The sequence below is a fragment of the Gossypium arboreum genome, chromosome 1 (assembly GCF_025698485.1).
Source record: "Gossypium arboreum isolate Shixiya-1 chromosome 1, ASM2569848v2, whole genome shotgun sequence".
Taxonomy (NCBI): Eukaryota; Viridiplantae; Streptophyta; class Magnoliopsida; order Malvales; family Malvaceae; genus Gossypium; species Gossypium arboreum.
The window spans coordinates 16495291-16515963 of NC_069070.1; the positions used below are offsets into that span (position 1 = coordinate 16495291).

The following is a 20673-nucleotide window of genomic DNA, read 5'->3' on the forward strand; positions in this document are numbered from 1 at the left end:
GATCTTGTTGAGCTAGTCCAAGCTTTCTCAATATGTCCAGCCAATGTCTCGCCCACACTTGGTTGACTAAGGCCGAAATGGCCTCTTTGAATTGCTTGGTTCGAGCTCGTGTGATCGATCCTTGAGGTAGCTCCAATGGATCCTTACTCGAGCTAGGTGCGACACGAGGCGTGGTCGTATCAAAAACCTTAAGAATTCTCTCACAGATTAAAAATAAAAATTAAATAAGAAATACCTATTAAAGGTTGATTTACAATGGTTCAAGCTCGCTCACTCAAATTATAACACTTGAAATAATGAAAATTTAAAATGAAACCCCAAGCGTGTACAAGTGCAAAATAAGAATAACAATTAAATGATTGAATGTTTACACAAATAGCTTTTTAAACTTGTTTTTTATCTTTATCTTGGTGTCATTGAACTCTATTTATACTTCCTCGTTGATTTCTAGTCATTTAGAGTAGTTGGGGGAATTAAGAGCTAGTAAAGCCATTAAATCGAGCACTAAATGCAATTGCAATGTTTCATCTTTCGACACCTGACTTTTGGGTGTCGATACCCTACTTTAAAAATTATGGTCATTAGACCCATATGTATCAAACCCTGAGGCTATGTTCTAATACCTCAAGGTCAGGGTTTGCTACCTCTTCATCTAGGTTTTGATATGCTTGGTTTCCTAAAGATAACAACATTTGATTAAGCTAACACCATTCATCTTCCTCCATGTACCTCCTAATCTCATTATCAAATTCAATTAAAAAATACTCTGGCGACAATCTTACAGTGTGAACGTCGAAGACACCTTAGGCTCTAAGTTTTTCGTCTCAATTAGCAAAAGAAAAATCCTCTTGTTTACCAATCACATCATTCTCCATTGACTATAGTTTCCCTTCATCGATATCAACATTGTAGCTTTTAATTTGGTTTGTCTTATTTTAACGAACCGTGAGTATCCATTTCCCAGTTTCTCATGGCCATTGATGAGAGGCTAAATGTCCTATTCAATGGAATCAATTTTTCTCTTAAAGCTCAACTTATTTTGAGGTAAATTTACTAGTCTTAGTAGTCTTTTTAGTAATGAATTTGCTTCATTTTTAATGTTTTTGGTGTTTAGTATTAATTTCTAAGTTTATGTTTTGATTAGAGGTGAAGAATACTCAAAGTTGGAGGAGATAGGAAAGTCAGCCTTGAAGGTCGTGACCCAACCTTGAGTAGGTCGCAACTGTTGCTACTGACTTGGCTTGGAAATTTTAGAAATACAGACGAAGGTTGCGACCTTTGTGATTGGGTTGGGGAGAAATTTGCTTGTTTGATGGTATTTTATAATAACTAATAACTTATATAATCTTATTAATAATTAATTTGAAATTACACATGGGAACGGGAATGGATGAATAATACTAAAATTTAAACAAATATTCATATTTATATTATCAAAACATCTATATTTTATATTATAAATTTTTTTACTAAATATTTATAAATTGTAATATATATTAATATATAATTTTTCAATAAAATATTAAGAATATTATTTAAAATTTAAAATTATTATTAATGTTAAATTGTATTATTAAATTAATATTATAATCTTAAATAATTGTATTAAATTAATAAAATCATATTAATAATTTATTATATCATTAAATACAAGTAATATTATTTAATAATACTGAAAATCATAATACTTTAAAAGTAATATTTTTAAGATTTTATTTTAATATAAAAATATTTAAGTACTTTTATATAAAAATCAAATTATAACTCTTTTCCAAAAAAAACTTACTTTCTATTTACTATAAATCATTTTACTTTTGATAAATTTATTTTTATGAAACAAACTTAAAAATTTTCAAAAAACAATCTGTTAAACACACCCACCCTTAATATTTTAGGATTTTCACATCAACATTGCATTTATGTTAGGACTGTTTGTTTCACTAAAATGGTTTTTAAAAATAATTTTAGAAAATGAATTAATTTTCTGGAAAAGTTAATATTTTTAGTGTTTGGATGAATTTGTATAAAATATTTCCTGTTGTTTGATGATTTCTTAAAATATTTCATAAAAGTTGTTTTCAATAAAATAAACATACATTTGACATTTTCTTATCTTTTCATTATTTAATTGAGTTTATTTAATATCTATAAATTTATATTTTACATTGTTTTTGCATATATTAAAAATATTTTGTTAAATTCAGTTCATTACAATATCATTTTTAGTTACATAACTATCAAGTGAATATTTTATTTAAAATGTAACATTAACAAAATTGACAAAAAATTTTAACAATGTTAACAATTAGATTTGATTTTCAAATCTGAAAAGTAGATGGACTAAATTCTTAAAAATAAAAGTACAGAAACTAAATTAAAATTTGTGAAGAGTACATAGACTTATCACATATTTTAACTTTTATACTACAAAACATTTATTAATATATTTATAATTGTAATAAATAATAAATATTAAAATATTAATATTAAATATTTTCAATAATATGTGAAGAATATTATTTAAAATTATTATTTTTAAAATTTATTATTAAAATAAAATTGAAATATTAAATAATTTATTAAAATAATAAATTACATGGATTATATTAATAATTTATCATATGACTAAATATAAATAATTAAATATGTATATTTAATAATATTAAAAATATATAATATCTTATATTAATAATTCAATATTTTTAAAATAAAAATAAAATTTATTTTCAATATAATAATATTAAACTTGATTTAAATTAATTTTTATATAAAAATAAAATTAGTTATTAATGAGCTTTTTAGGAAAATACAAACTTAAGAAAATACAAAAAGCTTATTCTATTAATTTTAAAGCTTATTCTATATTGACCTATAAGTCATTTTCAGTTGACCAAATTATTTTATATGAAACAAACTTAGAAAAATACGAAAAAGCATTTTCCGTAAACTTTCTACATGTAAACAAATTAAACTACACTGAAATAATTAAACTACACTGAAATTCAAGCTTGCCAACCGAATTAAACTACACTGAACTATGTTTTTTTTTTTTCTCATTTTGATCATCTAATTATGAAAATTACAAATTAATCACTTAACTATTCAATATCTTTTTAGTAATCCAACTATCATGAATTGTTAAGTGTTTCAATTTTTATATTAATCAATTGGTGACAAAAAAAATTGAATAATTAGATAGCTATTTTGTAACTTTTCGTAGTTAATTAACCAAAATAAATAATTAAGTGACTACTAATGTAGTTTATCCAAATTTTTAATAACAAGCTATCTATCTACCAGAAACTATAAAAAAGAAAACTACAAAACATAGACAAATGGCAAAGAACAAGAATCCGACATAGTTCACGGTCTGAGCAATGCAAAATTCTTACTGTAACTTCAACCTCAGTCGGGTTGAAAAATTATGGATTTATGGTCCTTTTGCATTTAGTAATAAATCCATAATTTTCCCATCTCTGAAGCTGCTAATTCACAATCACTTCCTTTTGGTTTACCTAAATAAATCAGAAAACTAAACCCTGTTAGGCCGTTGCGGAAGTAGAAGATTGTAGAACTTATCTTGCAAAAAGAAACTCTTTCCCTTGCTATCAACTGATTTTTTCCATCCACACCATCCCCCATTTACAATTTTCTTCACATCATCACTTCCAGTATAGTGGGGATCTAGCATTAGAAATGCACATTCTCCGGTTGCTTCATTGTAATCCACTCCTAGAAGGGTGTATGCAAGAACACCACCACCTGCATACGGTAAAGTTAAAAACTGTGTGATCGTAAATCATGTTATTTCCCTAATAGAACACAAGTAAGTTGACAGATTCCTAACCATAATACAAATACAAATACAAATACAAGCAACATGATCGCAATGAATTAAAAGAAACTGCTATTCTCATTAATTACCAATCATAACAGGTGTTCCCTGAGTTTCAAAATGCAATGCCAGTTCTCGACATTTTTCAGGAAGCTCAGATCCTGACCTAACGTTTATGACTTTGCAACTAACCTGTTAAACAAAGCATCTTGTCAAACATTAAATATATGAATAAAAATAGTGCCCAAAGCATAATTTACAAAGACCTAACATGAATTCATTATAATATTTCACTCTGTATCCGTGTCCCTAAAGCATAATTAACAAAGTCCAAACATGATTTGACTGTAATATTCCATCTCGTCTACTCATAGTTAATGTTCATCAAGTGTCGTGACATTCTATCAATCATAATTTTCTGCAACAATAACAGTATACTTACACCCAAAAGTTTATCCAAAACAAAGCTCAATTCAATTGCACCGATCCATTCCCGTGAACCAATGAAGGCAGGATCCTTGTCACCAATATCTACAAGCGACTGTTGTATTTCCCTAAGGAAAAAAGTAAACAAAATCATATTATATCATCGGCATTCAAAGTATAAGCAAGGCATGCAATGGATTCTTTAAGCAGAGAGTAATAGACCAAACATGTAAATAATCAGTCCCTGCAAAATATAATCTTGGTTTCTGGTCGGATGTAAATGGGCAAAAGGTCAAAATATGTTCAGTGGAACAACCAGAGAAAATCAAAACAAAATAATCATAAAAGCTTTAGAAACCTTAGCTTGCTGCCCACTTCATACCTGTGTGAAGGAACATCTACAGATGAATAATGTTGGAGCCTGAACCATGAAACTATAGTCTGAAGAGAGCGGTAAGCGCAACCCCATCCCTAGAAAGACATCTTTATAAGTTTGTCAAGAACCATGGAACAAATGATGACCACAACCAAAATCAAATATTGGCATCATTAGAATAGTAAGAAACTAGAAGATGTGAGAAAAACTAAAATGTGCAAAGAAAAATGGAAGATTAGGCAGATAATAATGTTCATAATTGACTGTGAAACAGGCCTTCTGACCAGAAAACTTGCTTCATGACTTCTGAACAACACTGGAAAATCTAGAAACCATTAAAGAAATCATACTTCAGCTCACACAACCATGCATGACCTTGCTCCGTAAGAATTATACTTCTAGGTATGCATATCATACAATGTTGAATTATATTCTAATAGCATGGGTCTCCAACAGATAACTGACTTGGATGCATAATGACTCTGTCAGAACAGCAACTATTTTAAACCATACGAGAATCATAAAAGATACTAAAAAGAAGAAAGTCCCATACCGAATCATCAAAGCCATCTTGCAGATAATGATAGTACTCATAAGAACCTTGAACTAGAGAAACACTGCCACCAGAGACTGCAGAAAAATGGGGGGAAAATCATCTCTTTTTTTTTTTTTTTCTAAAAGAAAGTTAACAATGAGGAGAGGGAAAAAGGTAAACAGAAGAAAAGAGATTATAGCTACTAACCCCCACTGCCAGGAATCCCAATATGCACATCTTTAAGCAAAGAGGAGCCTGCTATTAACCCAAATACAAGCTGACATAATTAATGGCAGCAGATACATAAAGAAAGAGGAAGGGTGGGATAAAAAAATGCCTGAATTTCTGTTACATATTTTATTTCAACAATTACCTTTTCTTGTTGAGCGGTTGCTTGAATGGGACTTTATAGACAAATCCAGGGAATTGGCAATTCTTAAGAGAGGACGATCAAATGGCAACCCTAGCCTTAGATGTAGGGATCTTCTAGCATCAACTGCCAAACAAAAATTACAACTACACAAAATCAAGATGTGGTCCAGAATCAGAGTGGACTTTACCAATACATTATTAAGATCACTTCAGGACATGATATGAACTAGTAGCTTAGTTTTTCATCAAAATCCTTCTATAAGTATACACAAACAAATTATATTAATGGTACAAAGATAGTACTCCGTGCGCAAGGTTGGGAAGCAGCTCAAGGCAAACATCCCATATTTGCCAGAGATTATAAGAATGCCCCATAGGAATAAACTAATTTTTACCTCCCAAGAGAGAATTGGTTTATTGAGCATAAGCAATGAAGTAGCTTTATTTGTAGATATGACAAAAAGAGGAAAAATGATAATAGATGAGCTAGTTGAGCTATTTTCTTTTTTTTTTTTTGAAAGAAATTGAGCTAGTTAATACTTAATAGTACTGAACTTTGTATCCTTTGAATAATTAGTTTCTGGAGGGAAAAAAAATTCTGCTATCCCACTCAGAACAGAATACTTCAAAAGAAACAAAAGTTCACGTTTATCAAGTACCTTGCTTTATTTCAGTCTCCCCATAATTAAGTTCATAGATAACAGTTACTGGATGTGCTATCCCAGGTGGACAAAAGTGATATGGGTGCAGCTGCAAAATGCAATTAGTTTCAACTTATTTGCAGAACAGATCAAATTCAAGAATAAAGATCTTTTAGAATTAAAAAAAAAAAAAGAGTTCAGGAACAAAAATAAAAAAATAAAATTCAGTAAGCCTAATTAATAATTATTATATAAATTGAATGCTCAATCAAGAACCTTGTCAGCATGAAACTATGTCCTGGCTTTCCTGAAAGTGTTATTGCCAGAACTATACAGAGAATATGTATCTCTTAGATAGAGGATAAGGACTTAATAAGTGATTTTAAACGTAAATAACAAGCTAATGTTATAAATCAAGATTCCCTAGTATCAGATTCTAGAGGTTTTCATGGGCCGGGCCGGGTTCAGGCCAGGCCAGGCCATGTAAAAATTTTAGACCCATTTTCTAGGCCCCAGCCCAGCCCAAAAATGGGTCTAAAATTTTACCCAAGTTTAGCCCAAATAAAAATGCTAAAACCTAGGCCTGACCCGTATTATTTTTTATATAAAAAATATAATACATCAAATACACTAAAAACATTAAAATAAATGTTTCCTAACAAATGAAAAAAAATTTAAAAAAATATACTTAAATAACACTAAGGTAAGTGCAACTTAGCAAGCAAATACCTCTAAAATAATAGTAAAATTAATAACAAAACAAGAGTTATACAATATCCAAATAATAACAACAAACTAGTAGAAATATAATAGCGAAATGATAGCAAAACAATGAAAAAACAGAGGCAAAACAGTAAAAATCAGCAGCAGTTTTTTCTTTTGCAAATTCAAGCCAATTTTTCGGGCTGATAAACCCTCCCACTTTTTGGGTGGCCCAGCCCATGGCCAAGTCTATATCAGATGCATATGGTGTCAAAGCAAATTGTGGCTTGGAATTTCATTCGGTTGTACTGGAGTGTTACACAGCCTGTTCAGCTTAAAATTCTGTGGCTTTTAACACTCAACCTTCAAAAACTTAGTTCAGTATATAGATTATATAGATTTGAAACGTATTTTGAGTGAGTTAGTAAATTCTTTAAGAAGATGGTGAAACTGGACAGCTTTACCTAAGTTGAACAACCAGAAGGCAGAATGCACAACACGAAATTTCACAATCTAGCAGAAAACACCTCAATGGGAAAGAAACAGGAAAACAAAGGTGGGAATCAAGGTAAAAGAATATATCATATATATCACTTTCTGAAGAAGATATATGGAGTCATAAAGACCCTACTAATGATATGTAGAATGTTACCTCTGGATGCTGTGTTAACAAATAAGGCAAGTTCATTTTCTTCATAGAAATTAACTGGTCAATTAACCCAGGGATGATTAATTTTGAAATAGCATGCATCAGCAGGATGCCCTGGACTGCATAACAGAGTACTTCTAGCTTGAAATCCACAATCAAAAGTCTAGTTTCATCCATAGCTGATAAGAGAAAATGCATTTAGTGAGCGAGACAAAGAACTTGACTAGGAACTTGTGAGTATAAAACAGGCTTAGATGAGATAAACAAACATAAGTAGCAACTTCAGTGAAATTGAAAGCAATACCTGCAAAGTATTCTACAGCAGGTGCACTGCATTTTGGAGACTTTTCAGATCTATTAAGCAGAACACTTATTTGGATTATATCTGCATTCTACGCAGAAACATATTTCACAAAAACTAATACCAACAGCCATTGCAATAGATGCAGTGGAACACAGTATAAACAAGCTACCAAAAAGAGAAAAAACAGAAAAACAATAACAACTCTATCAGTAAAAGTATGACATGGGATAATTCCTATGTTAATTTCTTTACCTCAGCAGAAAACAACTGTAAAGTAGATTTACTTTTTAAACAAAAGTGTGCACATTGTAAAAGCTTTTTCTCAGAATTATGAGCAGCTTCATCCAAAAGCTCAATGTTTGCTACAGCTGCATCAAAATCCAATTCTGAACCACGAAGAATGACAGGTTGAACTACATCTAAAGAACCTCTATTGGATGCTTCAACCAGATACACAACATTTGGATCTTTGAACTTAGCAATAACTGCTTCAATTGCACGCGAGAAAATACTCTCCGCATCTGAAGTCATTAAGAATCTTGTCCCATTAGAATGCTAAGAGAAAACAATAGAACAAGTTCAAGCATAAAATTTCAAAGGAAATTAATTACAGAGATATTTCCAACAAGTACGTATGCATTATGCATGAAAAATTTCATGTCCAGATCCGCAGCCAACATGGTAGAATAACAGACTTGAGAAATCCTTACAAATTAAGGGTTGATTCACTGACCACAGCTGTTACCTCTAAGCTTAATGAATAAATGCTTATGCTATGTTACTTAGACTCGAGTGTTTCAGCCTTTCAGATACAGGTACATGTCCCACACAGATGTGTATTTCATTTTGAGTTTTTACGTATATTCGGAGGGTCATATTCATACCATGCTAGAATGTGTCAGACATAGATGTCAAACACCAGTACTTCAAGAAAAAAAGAAAAGTCAAAGGCAACATAGCTTTAGTATATAGCACACAGAATCTCCACATAAAAATCACTGTCACCTCTAAGTTCACCATCTCTAATTGGACTTAACTAGCCCCAAAAACATTGCTAATATTATCTGCTCTAATAAAATCCCTCTTTCCATAAGCAACAACTATAAAATCACCAATACTCCATTACCAACGATCCTAAGGAATACTTGACAATTTCAGGTTTTCAGCATTAAACAAAACACCCGTATCACTTGACTTAAAACTGCCATAAACGGCTTAGCTGATTCGACAAGCATTGAACTATTATAGAGAAGTAGTACTTTTTCAACCACAACAAAAAATGACTAAATGCACACATTTAAGCTAAACTCAGATAAAGTGATAAAGAAAAGAGGCTACCAGAGGGCTTGTTTACAGGATAACAGAGAGGCAATTTAATTGGAAGCTGGCAGAGTAGTAAACAGCCACTCTCCCAAACGAATTTCTCAGGATTATCACCGTACGAAACAGGATTAACCAACTCGAAGCTCGTCGAACTCTCTGTCTCCGATAAAAAGAAACGAATATCCCCGGTATCCGGATCAGCAACAGCTCCGATCGTCTCTTCATTTTCCAGTTTTGTTGTTCCAGTTAAAAGTTTCTTCAATGTCCGAGCAGCTTCAACAGCCCTCGCCGCTGTCTTTTCGGGATCGGATTTTCCAACAATTAACGCTCCAATTACATCGAATCCTTTCAAGAGTAGCGTCCTGATTTCCTCTGTTCCAGTCGGAATCAAATGATGGAACTTTTGGTTAAAAGAAATCAAATTAAAATTGAAGTTTAGGTTTTTCCAAAAGGGAGTTTTGATGCTTACCTGATTCCTTGGGGAAATCCGGGCCGGAGGAATTGGAATGGATGCATCTGAAGGTGGAGATGATAGTGAGTGGAGGGAAAAATGGGGATCCGATTAACCATTGGAGATCCGATTCATTTCGGGTGATCAACAGCTTAGGGCACTCGATTCGTATGCTTCTATTGTTCTTCTCCATGGACTAGAATGGATTCAATTTTCAAACCCTCCAGAAATTGATGTCACCTTGTTTAAGCGGGGCTTTAAACACGATATATTTATGGATTCCGCTTCGACTCTCTTGACCAAAAGAGACTCCTCTCGTCTCTCATTAATCATCCCGTCGGGGTACCATAATACATTTCATGGTTAGTTGTCTCATTACTATAGGATTAAAATCAATTTAGTTGATGTCCGCCTTAATTATTTTCACAAATTATAAAATATTTTATAATATTCAAAATTTATCAATAAATAATTTATCATTACTTTTGAGAAGTTTAATTTAAGATTTTATGTATTTAGTGTTTTGTAATAAATAATTGTAAAAAGTTAAAACGTCTATTTTGGATATGATGTTAAGACTTAAAAATAAATTAATTTAAATGATATTTAAATTTATTAATATTACAAACATGAAATATCAAAAGTCTGCAAAGACCCAAATAAGTTTATCCATCCTCATTGTATCAATGTCTTTAGCCTTCTATATAATAGTCCGTTTAATTGCAAAACATTTAGAGAGAGACCTTAACACTTTGCACATCATCTTCGCATTCAAATATTCCTCACCAAAAGAAAATGATTGGTTAGAAATATCATATAATTTAGTATACAATTCAAAGAGAGATTCCTCCGGCACTTTTAAGAGTTTTAAACTTGATTGTTAATTTTTGGAGTTTGAAACATTTGATAGTGAAAATCCCCTTATGTGCAATCTTTAAAATTTTCCAAGCTTCTTATGCAGTAATACATTTAGAGATCCTTCTAAATTCCTAAAGATCCACACCATTGAATATGACATTAAGAGCTTTTGGGTTTACATTAGCTAATTTATCTTCTTCTGCAGTCCATGTTGTTTTTGGTTTGTAAGTTTTCACACCACTAACATTAGTAAAAGGCTCCCAACTAGTTAACACAACCTTCCAAACTTTCTCATCTAAAAACTTGACAAAGGCCCTCATTTGAGCTTTTTAATTGGCATAATTGAAGCCATAAATTAAGCTACCTTCCATCTCTAAGCAATTCAACAACATGATCTTTCAGCTAATACGTTAGCTTTCTAACTTCGGTTCCAATTATTAGTCTTGAATTATTTGTCAATTGTGCATTAAGTTGCAACCAAATGAACAACTTAAAAAGAAAAAAATACGAGATGGATGAATTTTTATGTAGTTTGGATCCCTTTCCTATGTCTATAGGGCCTTTCTCAAAAGTAATCCACTACCAATCAATAATACAAGATATGATTTAAGTTTAACTCATTCACCGAGTTATAACTTCACTCCTATGCATTATCTAAGATCACTCTCTCAACTAAAACTTCCCCCTTGAAAGCTTAGGTACAAATTTAACATAAACAATTTGTTTACAATGTAATTGCACTAAAACAAGTTCCTCTAATGAACAACATAAGAGCTCTATGTAGCTCGTGTCTAATGCAATAAAACAAATATGTTTTAAATAGGTATTGTAGACTTGTAATTAACTTGGTAATGTGATCAAAATATACCACTTAAAATGTGCTCAAATTGATCTTTAGATAAGTAAGAATAAGAAGAGATCTTCTAAAATTGATATTTATGGAAACAAGATCTCTTTAAATATGATAATTGAACCACATTAGGACCATTGGAAAGTATCTTTGCTAGATATGTTATCCTTACAAATCATAATATCATTTAGTGTTGTTTAGCATCCTTAAAGAATTATAAGACATTAAACATAATTTTCAATCAATATATGTTAACAAATGTGACAAATTGCATAATACTGACTTTCAATTAATAACGCAATCAATAATATTAACATATGATTTTTATATCATATAGTAAAATTATAAAAGATATTTAAATTTATAATAATAAATCTAGTGCTCCTTTGACATTTCATCAAAATATTGAGAAGAGATTGTAATATTGTGATTCTACGTTATCTTTATCATTTTTCAATAGAAGGATTACAAATTAAATTTTTATTCCTGGAAAAAATTAAATCTATCTAAAAATACTAAAAATCAGGATAATATCTCCAAAAATATATTATCAAACAAAATTTTAAAATTCATCAAAATGGAATATTTTCATTTCCTTAATGTATGGGTTAAATGGGCGGCTGGATATTTATTTCAAGATTTGAATTTGTTAACAATTGTTAAAAGCAACGTTAAAGTTGGGACAAGGCTCCTACATTTCCTTTTTCTTAACAGCAGTGTCCCTAGATTCTCTCCACCGCCCCAACCCTAAACGCTAACCATGGCTCTCATCGTTTCCAGAACCGCCACTGGCCGCGAGTTCAAAGTTAAGGACATTGCCCAAGCCGACTTTGGCCGCCTGGAAATCGAGCTGGCTGAGGTCGAAATGCCTGGACTTATGGCTTGTCGCGCTGAGTTCGGTCCAACCCAACCCCTCAAAGAAGCTCGCATCACCGGTTCCCTCCACATGACAATCCAAACCGCCGTCCTCATTGAGACCTTAACCGCCCTTGGCGCTGAAGTCCGCTGGTGCTCCTGCAACATCTTCTCCACGCAAGACCACGCCGCCTCTGCCATTGCTCGTGACTCCGCCGCCGTCTTTGCATGGAAAGGAGAGACCCTCGAAGAATATTGGTGGTGCACAGAGAAAGCTCTCGAATGGGGCCCCGGTGGCGGACCTGATTTGATAGTCGACGATGGTGGAGACGCCACGCTTTTGATCCACGAAGGGGTTAAGGCGGAGGGAGAGTATGAGAGGAGCGGCAAGTTGCCGAATCCGAATGAGACTGAAAACGCCGAGTTTCAAATCGTTTTGAGTATTATCAAAGAAGGATTATTAATTGACCCCAAAAGATATACAAGGATGAAGGACAGATTGGTTGGCGTTTCAGAGGAAACTACCACTGGTGTTAAAAGATTATATCAAATGCAAGCTAATGGGACCCTTTTATTCCCCGCCATTAATGTCAATGATTCTGTTACGAAGAGCAAGGTAAGGATTTATTGGTTGTAATTTGTATTTGTTTTGATTGAATTATGTGTTTTTAGGCTCAAGAAAGTTTTGGTTTTGTGTTAAATGCAGTTTGATAACTTGTATGGATGTCGACATTCACTGCCTGATGGTCTTATGAGAGCTACTGATGTAATGATTGCTGGAAAAATTGCTGTTGTTTGTGGTTATGGAGACGTTGGCAAGGGTTGTGCCGCTGCTCTTAAGGCAGCCGGAGCTCGTGTGATTGTGACCGAAATCGATCCCATTTGTGCTCTTCAGGCTTTAATGGAAGGTATTCCGGTTTTGACATTAGAAGACATGGTTGCCGAAGCGGACATTTTTGTGACTACCACTGGAAATAAGGATATTATTATGGTTAGTCATATGAAGCAGATGAAGAACAATGCGGTCGTGTGCAACATCGGTCATTTCGATAATGAGATTGATATGCTTGGTCTTGAGACTTACCCAGGTATTAAGCGGATCACTATCAAGCCTCAAACTGATCGGTGGATCTTCCCGGAGACTAATAGGGGTATCATTGTGCTTGCGGAAGGACGACTTATGAATTTGGGGTGCGCAACCGGGCATCCAAGTTTTGTGATGTCTTGCTCGTTCACAAACCAAGTGATTGCTCAGCTCGAGCTGTGGAAGGAGAGGGGAAGTGGCAAGTATGAGAAGAAAGTCTATGTTTTGCCCAAGCACTTGGATGAGATGGTTGGGTCACTTCATCTTGGGAAGCTTGGAGCTAAACTTACTAAGCTCACTCCTGACCAAGCTGCATACATCAGTGTCCCTGTTGAAGGTCCTTATAAACCTCCTCATTACAGGTACTAGAACCATAGATGTACTGGCACGAACCATAGTTATGGGTGATGTTGAAGGAGGTTTTCCTATTGCGTACTCTGTTGTATCTTTTCATGTTTCCTTGAAAGGTATCCAAAATGCAGCCTCTTTTATGTCAATTTTGGGATTATAATCAGTTTGCGTTTGGCATTAATCCCTATCAAACTGTTCAACAAGATCAATTCATCCCACTTTATGAATGTTAAATGATAAATAAAAGTGGGTTTCGAACTTCATCAATATGGCATGACACATCCGACATTAATTGCTTTTGCTTTATATAACGACTCTGTACTGTCCATGCTCTCTACTTACATGTATGATCAACATTTTGTTCTAATATATCTATATACTTGCAAAAATGTGCAAGACAATAGACATTTAATATTTTGAAGCTTCCAAGAGTCCTCTACAAACTTGCTGCAAATGCCACATAGGGCAAGAAGCTACTTGGCTGTGGAACAAGGAAGAACCCAATCCACCAATGGTTCTTGAGTCAGCTGCCAAGCCTGCAGTATTCATGGATTAGACTATAAACGGTTGAGGATTTAGATTAGAGTGTCAGAAAGAAACTTCCAAGCAAGCTTATAGTTTTCGCTTTTATATGTTTGAGACAAGTAACAAATAGGAACTTATAGAGACTAAAACACAAGACATCCATTTGTGTTGTGTTTTCAGCACTCATATATGGAAGGACAGTGTAGGTGATGAAATATGCAATGATATTCACCTAAACACCATCATGCATATTTCGAAAATGAAACAAGAGCATTTCTACATACATTCTTACCTATCCTTCTCAGAGCAGTAAAATGCATAGGAGTCATTGGAGCAGAGGGGGTTCTCGAAAGATGACAGCCTGGGAATAGATAAAACAAGTTTGTTTTCTTCTTGGTTACTTGGTGAAATCATTTTAGCACTGTGAGACAAATGCGCCTTCTTCTTAGCCCTCAATGCTCTAGGGAAACAGTTTGGTTGATAATCGGGCTCTTGAATGAAAGAATCTGGCATTCATAGTCTCTTCCTTCCACTTCTGAAGGATAAACTACATATGCAGGTATCAAAGATGTATCATGTTGTAATGGTCCAACTAACGGGGTCGCCCCTGTGCTCAGAATGTTACCTTCACTATTTTTGAAAGCTGTAATGACTTCCTTTCCATGAGGACCATTGTGAGGTCCCTCACTTATCTTTAAATATGATAATCGAACCACATTAGAATCTTTGCGAAGTATCATTGTTTGGTCTGTTATCCTCACCAATCATTTATCAATCATAATCTCATTTATTGTTGTTTAACATATTTGAAGAGTTGTAAGACATTAAACATAATTTTCAATCAAAATATGTCAACAAATATAACAAATTGCATAATGCGTAAATTGTATTAACATATGATTTTTGTATCATAAGTTAATATTTGTAAAACTACAAAGGATTTTAAATTTATAATAATGAATTTAGTGCTCCTTTAGATCAATTAGTATCATTTTAAGTCTAAAATGCTCTATAACTCAAATTTCTATCGGAGTTTAAAGATTTAGTCAACATAGTGGAACCTAAAAAACCCAAAGTGCTAATTACTTTCTTTTTACCTTCTCCCACTTTTCTCTATTACTTATTTTATGTTTAATATAATTTTAATTTTAATGTAAGCCTTATTTGATTGACTATGAAAAAATTAAATCAACTGATAGAATTTTTTTATAAAAAAATTAAGAAAATAATAAGAAAAAGATCTATTTATCAGCATTTTCATTTAATTAATTTTATTTATTTTAATAATATATTATTTTATTAAAATTGATTTTGTTTAGAAGAAGGTGAAATGTTTAAAATTAAGGATAAAATGTGAATATATATTTATTAAACAATGAAATTATATTTAATAATTAATTTTAAATAATATATGAAATAATTTTATAATTTAAATTCAATAGTTAAAATTTCAACTTTTTTTTCATTTTATCAAACAACACTGAAGAAATTATGTTATAATTTTAATATATGTTATTTAATATATATAAATATTTTAATATAAATTACAAATTAAAATTATAGTTTAGCATAAATATAAATATAAATATATTTTATATTTAATTTAAATATAATTTAAAATAGTTTTTAGTCATTTATTATATATACATTTTAATTTAATGTCTATAATAATCATTTTACATTCTCATATCATTATTATAATTCAATTTAAATTCAAAATCAATAATTTTAATTTAACTAATATAATACTTACAATAATTAATCTCATTTAATCTTAAGTCGAGTCAATCTCATCTCCCGTCCAAACGGATTATTAATTTAAAAATTTTAAAGTAGGAATGAAGTTTATTAACAAAAAGTATTTCATTTCCTTAATATATAAAATAAAATTGCACCACCGCTGGATATTTATTACAAGATTTGAATTTGTTAAAAATTGTTAACAGCAACGTTAAAGTTGAGACAAGGCTCCTACATTTCCTTCTTCTTTGTAGCAGTTTCCCCAGATTCTCTCCACCGCCCAACCCTAAACGCTAACCATGGCTCTCTCCGTTTCCAGAACCGCCACTCTCCACCGTATCGGGTAAGATTTTTTCGGGCCCGGCCCTAATTTTTTTTTAATTTTACTGACCAGTGACCTCTCCTCCCCTTTTTCCCAAATCAGTTCCTAAAAGAAAATCCCTAAGTGCCGCTGCCCGTCGATAGCAGTCTCTACTCCATCTCCCGCTTCCTCTGTAGCCGGCGCCCATCACCGTTGCGTTGTCCCGCTCGTTCTTCCATCAAGACACTGTCTTCGTTCCGGCCAAGCTGCTGCTTCCTCTGTTGCCGGAGTTCACCAGTGCCATCGCCTTCTCCTTTCCAGCCTTCAGCCGTCGCCGTCCCGCTGTGCGGCCTGTCAATCTCATCCAATTCCAGGTATCTCCATGGCTTCTATAGACGGTTTTTTTTTCTAAATCCCTAACAGTAACAAAGAAAATACCACCAATTTTTCCTCCGGTCACCACCATCATCGTTCCATAGGCAGTTAGGCACTTTTTTGCAGATCACCCTTTAATAGAAAAACTAAAAAAGGCCCATAACCCCGAAAAAACCGCTCGAACACGGTTCATGAGACAATACAATAGAAACCTAGTCCCTACAATTCAAGAGAAACTATTTATTTTTCAATCTCTTCTATATTCGATCCTACTTGTCCTCGAAGCTGTCAGTAAATCAAATTTCCTTTTTGGCTTTTTGCTTCTTTACTTTATTGATTAATCGGTGAGTTCTTTTCGTTCTTCAATCACTTAATGCTTCGTTTTGTTTTTTTTAATGTTTAATGTTATATTGGATTCATTGTTAAAGATTGTTTCTTTGGTCTATTCTTTGAATGAGAGATACATGGATTTTAAGTTTTGAATTCAGTGTTGAAGTGTCTCAAAAGCTTGGATTCCCAGTTATTTAAGGTTCTTCAACTTTACTGGAGTTAACTATTTAGCCCTAGAATAGGAGTAATCCATGGATTAGAAAGCTATGAACTTTTTTTTTTTCCATTGATGTAGGGTGTTGGAGATTCATACTAATTTACACGTTATTTAAATTTTTAGAAAAATGGGTAATTGTCAAGGGTCAGAATGGGATTGATCCTAGTTCTTAAGACTCATTATTTACCCTTATACCAAACTATGTCAGCTAGATTGATTGTTAGCATTAAAAAGAACCCGAAGGACACAATGTCGAAGGAAGATAGTCGAGCTATAGGAGAAGGATAATAAGCAAGTTGTATTTTCAAATAAGAACTGATAATTGTCTTTTTGATCTTTTATTACATTTGGTTTTAATTCTTTTTTTGCACTTTCAATTTGGGCATTTAAGATTATAAATGTTTGATTTTGTTTCTTTATGTGGAAAAAATTTGAGATTGCTGGTTCCTTTTCCTTTTTAGTACCTTCAATTATGACCCACCATCTCTAACATCATTTGTTTCTTTTTTTCCTCTTTATTTTCAAGGTGTTTCTTTCTTCTTCTTTTTTCAATTATTGCTTGTTACCATCCATTTCCAACTATCAACTAATGTAATTTAGTAAGCAACTAAAGCTAAATTTTAATACGGGTCGGGTTGGGCTAAACCCAATTAAAAAAAGGTACTATAAAATCAAGAGAGCTCCGTGTCTTTGCTCAGTCTTCTTTTATCTTCTCCTTTCAAGTTTCAACTCATAATATTTTAGTGATCCCTTTCGAGGGATTCATTGGTTTCCTTTTTACTTTTGTAAATTTTTTCTCTTTTTTCTCTTTTTTTTTTTGGGTTTAATTTTGTTGATTTTCCTTTTGTCTCCTCATGGTCATCTTCTTTTTCGATTTCTCCAGCAATCCTAACCCTAGACCTTTTGGCAGTATCTTCACATTATTGATTAAACTGAAAGAAGATGCAACAGCAAAGGCTAAAGCAGCAACATGCTCTGATGCAACAGGTGTACCCAAATCCCAGTCTCATCGGTAGTCCTCAGGTTCTTTTACTTCTCTGTGTTTCTCCTTCAATTGAGGTTGTCAGTTTCTATTATTGAAGTTCATTCCTTTCTCATTCCACTTAGGGTTGTTAAATTCATATATTTCGTCTTCCAATTTGTTTGCTTGCTAGTATTAATTAGTGAAATATTTGGAGCTTTTTTTCCTCAGATGATTTTCTGGTTTCTGTGGAAATTATACGAGCAAAAATAGAAAATTTGTTTGATACTAAAAAACTAAATTTTATTGAAAAAACTGTCCTTTTTTTACCTTTAATTTTTTTTAATTTAAAATGTGCAGATAGAGCCTATCTCGAGTGGAAATCTTCCTCCTGGCTTTGATGCATCTAATTGCCGTAGTGTGTGAGTTTTGCTTAGTTCATTCTTTAAAAAAAATTATCACCTTTGGCCATTAATTCATAATGTATCTTTTGGTGAAGCTTTTGCATGTATATGTAGTAAAAAAATCTTAGTCTTAATTTTTCTGTTTATGTCCTGTTTCATGGTTAATTTTTTATCATTTACTTAATCTTAATTCTGCAGATACGTAGCAAATATTCACCCCCAGGTCACGGAACCCTTTCTGCAAGAAGTTTTCTTGAGTACTGGTCCTATTGAAGGATGCAAACTTGTTAAGAAAGATAAGGTCATCTTTTTGATGCTTTGTTTTCCCAGTTTTAATTTGATATTCAGGGTTTCATCAACTTGTTATTTGCATTTTTGGGGGGTTCTTGGTTCTTGCTTGTATCATTTCTAATAGAATGGGCTTATTGTTATTTGCTTTTAACGCAGGCAACCTATGGTTTTGTGGACTACGTTGATCACAGATCAGCTGCCCTTGCTATTGTCACTCTTAATGGAAGGCAGCTGTAAGTAATAATATGAACTCTTAGTAGAATGGACTTATATTTGCCTTTTCCCTTGTCCTATACTTTTAACATATGGCATTTTTTGCAGATTTGGGCAACCTATCAAAGTTAATTGGGCATATGCTAGCAGCCAGAGGGAGGATACATCAGGTTCGTAGATGTGCACCCATGGGTTCTACCCAGTTGTATTTTATCTATGTATTTCATCAGCAACTTATGCTATTTCTACTTTGGCATTCAGGTCATCACAACACTTTTGTTGGTGATCTCAGCCCTCGAGCTCAATCCCTACTCCTCCAAATGGCATCCTTAGCTTCTAAGCTCTTTGAAGTTTCCCCGAATCGAGCCATTTGGGTTTCGGCTTTTCGTGGGTCTCTGCCTTCTTTCCTTTCTTCACAGATGCAATCAATGCCTCCTCCTCCACTTGAATCCACCCCTACTTCCACTAAAGAAGTCATCTCGTTGTTTGCTTCCCTCCAAACCCAGCTCTTTGAAGCGGTAGGCCAGCTCCAAGAAATCCTGGACCTTCAAGATGCTAAGCAGAAGATTGCCAGGGAAATTAGGTTTAAAGATGGTGCAGTCCTTGCTTTTGCTAATAAACTTAAGGAGGCAGAGCAGGTTCTCGATGTTCTAGTTGATGATTATTCCAGTTATCGGAAGCCGAAGAGGTTGAAATTGGAGGATAATGGTGTGAAGGATGCTGCTGCTGCTGATGGTGATTCTTGTACCACTACAGTTGCATCTCGTTTGAATTTGTCAGATATTTTGTCGTATGCACATCGGATTAGTTACACTACTTTTGCACCTCCTGAGTTTGGCGCCGGACAAGCACCGCTTCGTGGGGCGCTCCCCCCTGCACCACAGGAGGAGCAGATGCGTGCTTCTCAGCTTTATAACTTTGCTGATCTCGATGTTGGTTTACCTAAGACAGCCGAGACTAGGGAGAAAACTGTTGAAGCTATCATTGAGCCACCGCCTGCACAGCCTGCAGATACCAATCCGCTGGCTAATTTGGCTGCCCTTCAGGGCTTGCTTCCACCAAATTTTACAGTTCCAGCAGGCTGGAAACCCAATATGCCTGTGGAGTTGCCAGCCAACTTGCCAGTGCCACCACCAGGATGGAAGCCTGGGGACCCAGTGCCACTACCTCCATTGGACTCCTTGTCTATACCTAGGATGGAAGGGCCGAACATGCGGCCTGTTCCACCTCCAGGTTTGCATAAGCCACCTGAGCCAATTCAGGTGCGACATGTTGAGCTCGACATTCTTGATCCAGATGATGATAGCAGTGATTATAGTAGTGATGATGGAAGCTCTGATGATGAAGATTGATGAACTGGTGGTCTGAAAGTCTTGGAAGTAAGTGTACTTGCAACTTATAACTCTTATGTTGAGAAACGAAATTGAACTCGAGTTTCAATCATTTACCTCTTTGCTATCGTTTCTTGTCACTAACTGAATAGAAAATGAGAAGGTACTAGGCTTTGTTTTACACTAACATTCAGTGTCCTGGTAAAGAGATAGATAATGGATTCTTTGAAGCAGTATTCTTCATTAGGAATTCATTGATTTCCCACTAGAGGAACTAATTAGTGGTATATTTTAAACTGCTAGAAGTGTCACTGTATTATTGGTATGCGATTTGAAAAAAGAGGTATACATAAATATATGAAAGTTGCCATAA

At 33.6% G+C, this 20673-nt stretch overlaps 3 protein-coding genes across 5 annotated transcripts; 2 read left to right on the plus strand and 1 right to left on the minus strand.

Annotated features, from left to right (window-relative positions):
• Nucleotides 1–3202: 3202 nt before the first annotated feature.
• LOC108483617 (probable Ufm1-specific protease) lies at nucleotides 3203–10017 on the minus strand. 2 transcript variants are annotated; one of them, XM_017787110.2, is made up of 13 exons: nucleotides 9633–10017; nucleotides 9179–9535; nucleotides 8093–8361; nucleotides 7841–7928; nucleotides 7540–7715; nucleotides 6204–6294; nucleotides 5546–5668; nucleotides 5380–5427; nucleotides 5191–5267; nucleotides 4644–4732; nucleotides 4278–4389; nucleotides 3925–4027; nucleotides 3203–3762 (listed from the first exon to the last, which is right to left on the minus strand). In XM_017787110.2, the coding sequence occupies exons 1-13, from the start codon at nucleotides 9805–9807 to the stop codon at nucleotides 3533–3535; spliced, it is 1938 nt and encodes a 645-aa protein (XP_017642599.1). In that variant the 5' UTR covers nucleotides 9808–10017; the 3' UTR covers nucleotides 3203–3532. The 2 variants fall into 2 exon arrangements, with proteins under 2 accessions (XP_017642599.1, XP_017642598.1); XM_017787109.2 differs by having other exon boundaries at nucleotides 5380–5430.
• A 1926-nt stretch (nucleotides 10018–11943) lies between these two features.
• On the plus strand, nucleotides 11944–13879 carry LOC108480385 (adenosylhomocysteinase 1-like). The gene is made up of 2 exons (XM_017783369.2): nucleotides 11944–12793; nucleotides 12884–13879. The coding sequence occupies exons 1-2, from the start codon at nucleotides 12083–12085 to the stop codon at nucleotides 13628–13630; spliced, it is 1458 nt and encodes a 485-aa protein (XP_017638858.1). The 5' UTR covers nucleotides 11944–12082; the 3' UTR covers nucleotides 13631–13879.
• A 2077-nt stretch (nucleotides 13880–15956) lies between these two features.
• Nucleotides 15957–20673, plus strand: LOC108483748 (mediator of RNA polymerase II transcription subunit 4). Of its 2 annotated transcripts, none has more exons than XM_053027595.1 (8): nucleotides 15957–16220; nucleotides 16302–16552; nucleotides 17984–18123; nucleotides 18422–18483; nucleotides 18664–18766; nucleotides 18913–18989; nucleotides 19078–19139; nucleotides 19231–20673. In XM_053027595.1, the coding sequence occupies exons 3-8, from the start codon at nucleotides 18043–18045 to the stop codon at nucleotides 20319–20321; spliced, it is 1476 nt and encodes a 491-aa protein (XP_052883555.1). In that variant the 5' UTR covers nucleotides 15957–16220; nucleotides 16302–16552; nucleotides 17984–18042; the 3' UTR covers nucleotides 20322–20673. The 2 variants fall into 2 exon arrangements, with proteins under 2 accessions (XP_052883555.1, XP_017642802.1); XM_017787313.2 differs by having other exon boundaries at nucleotides 15959–16220; nucleotides 18011–18123.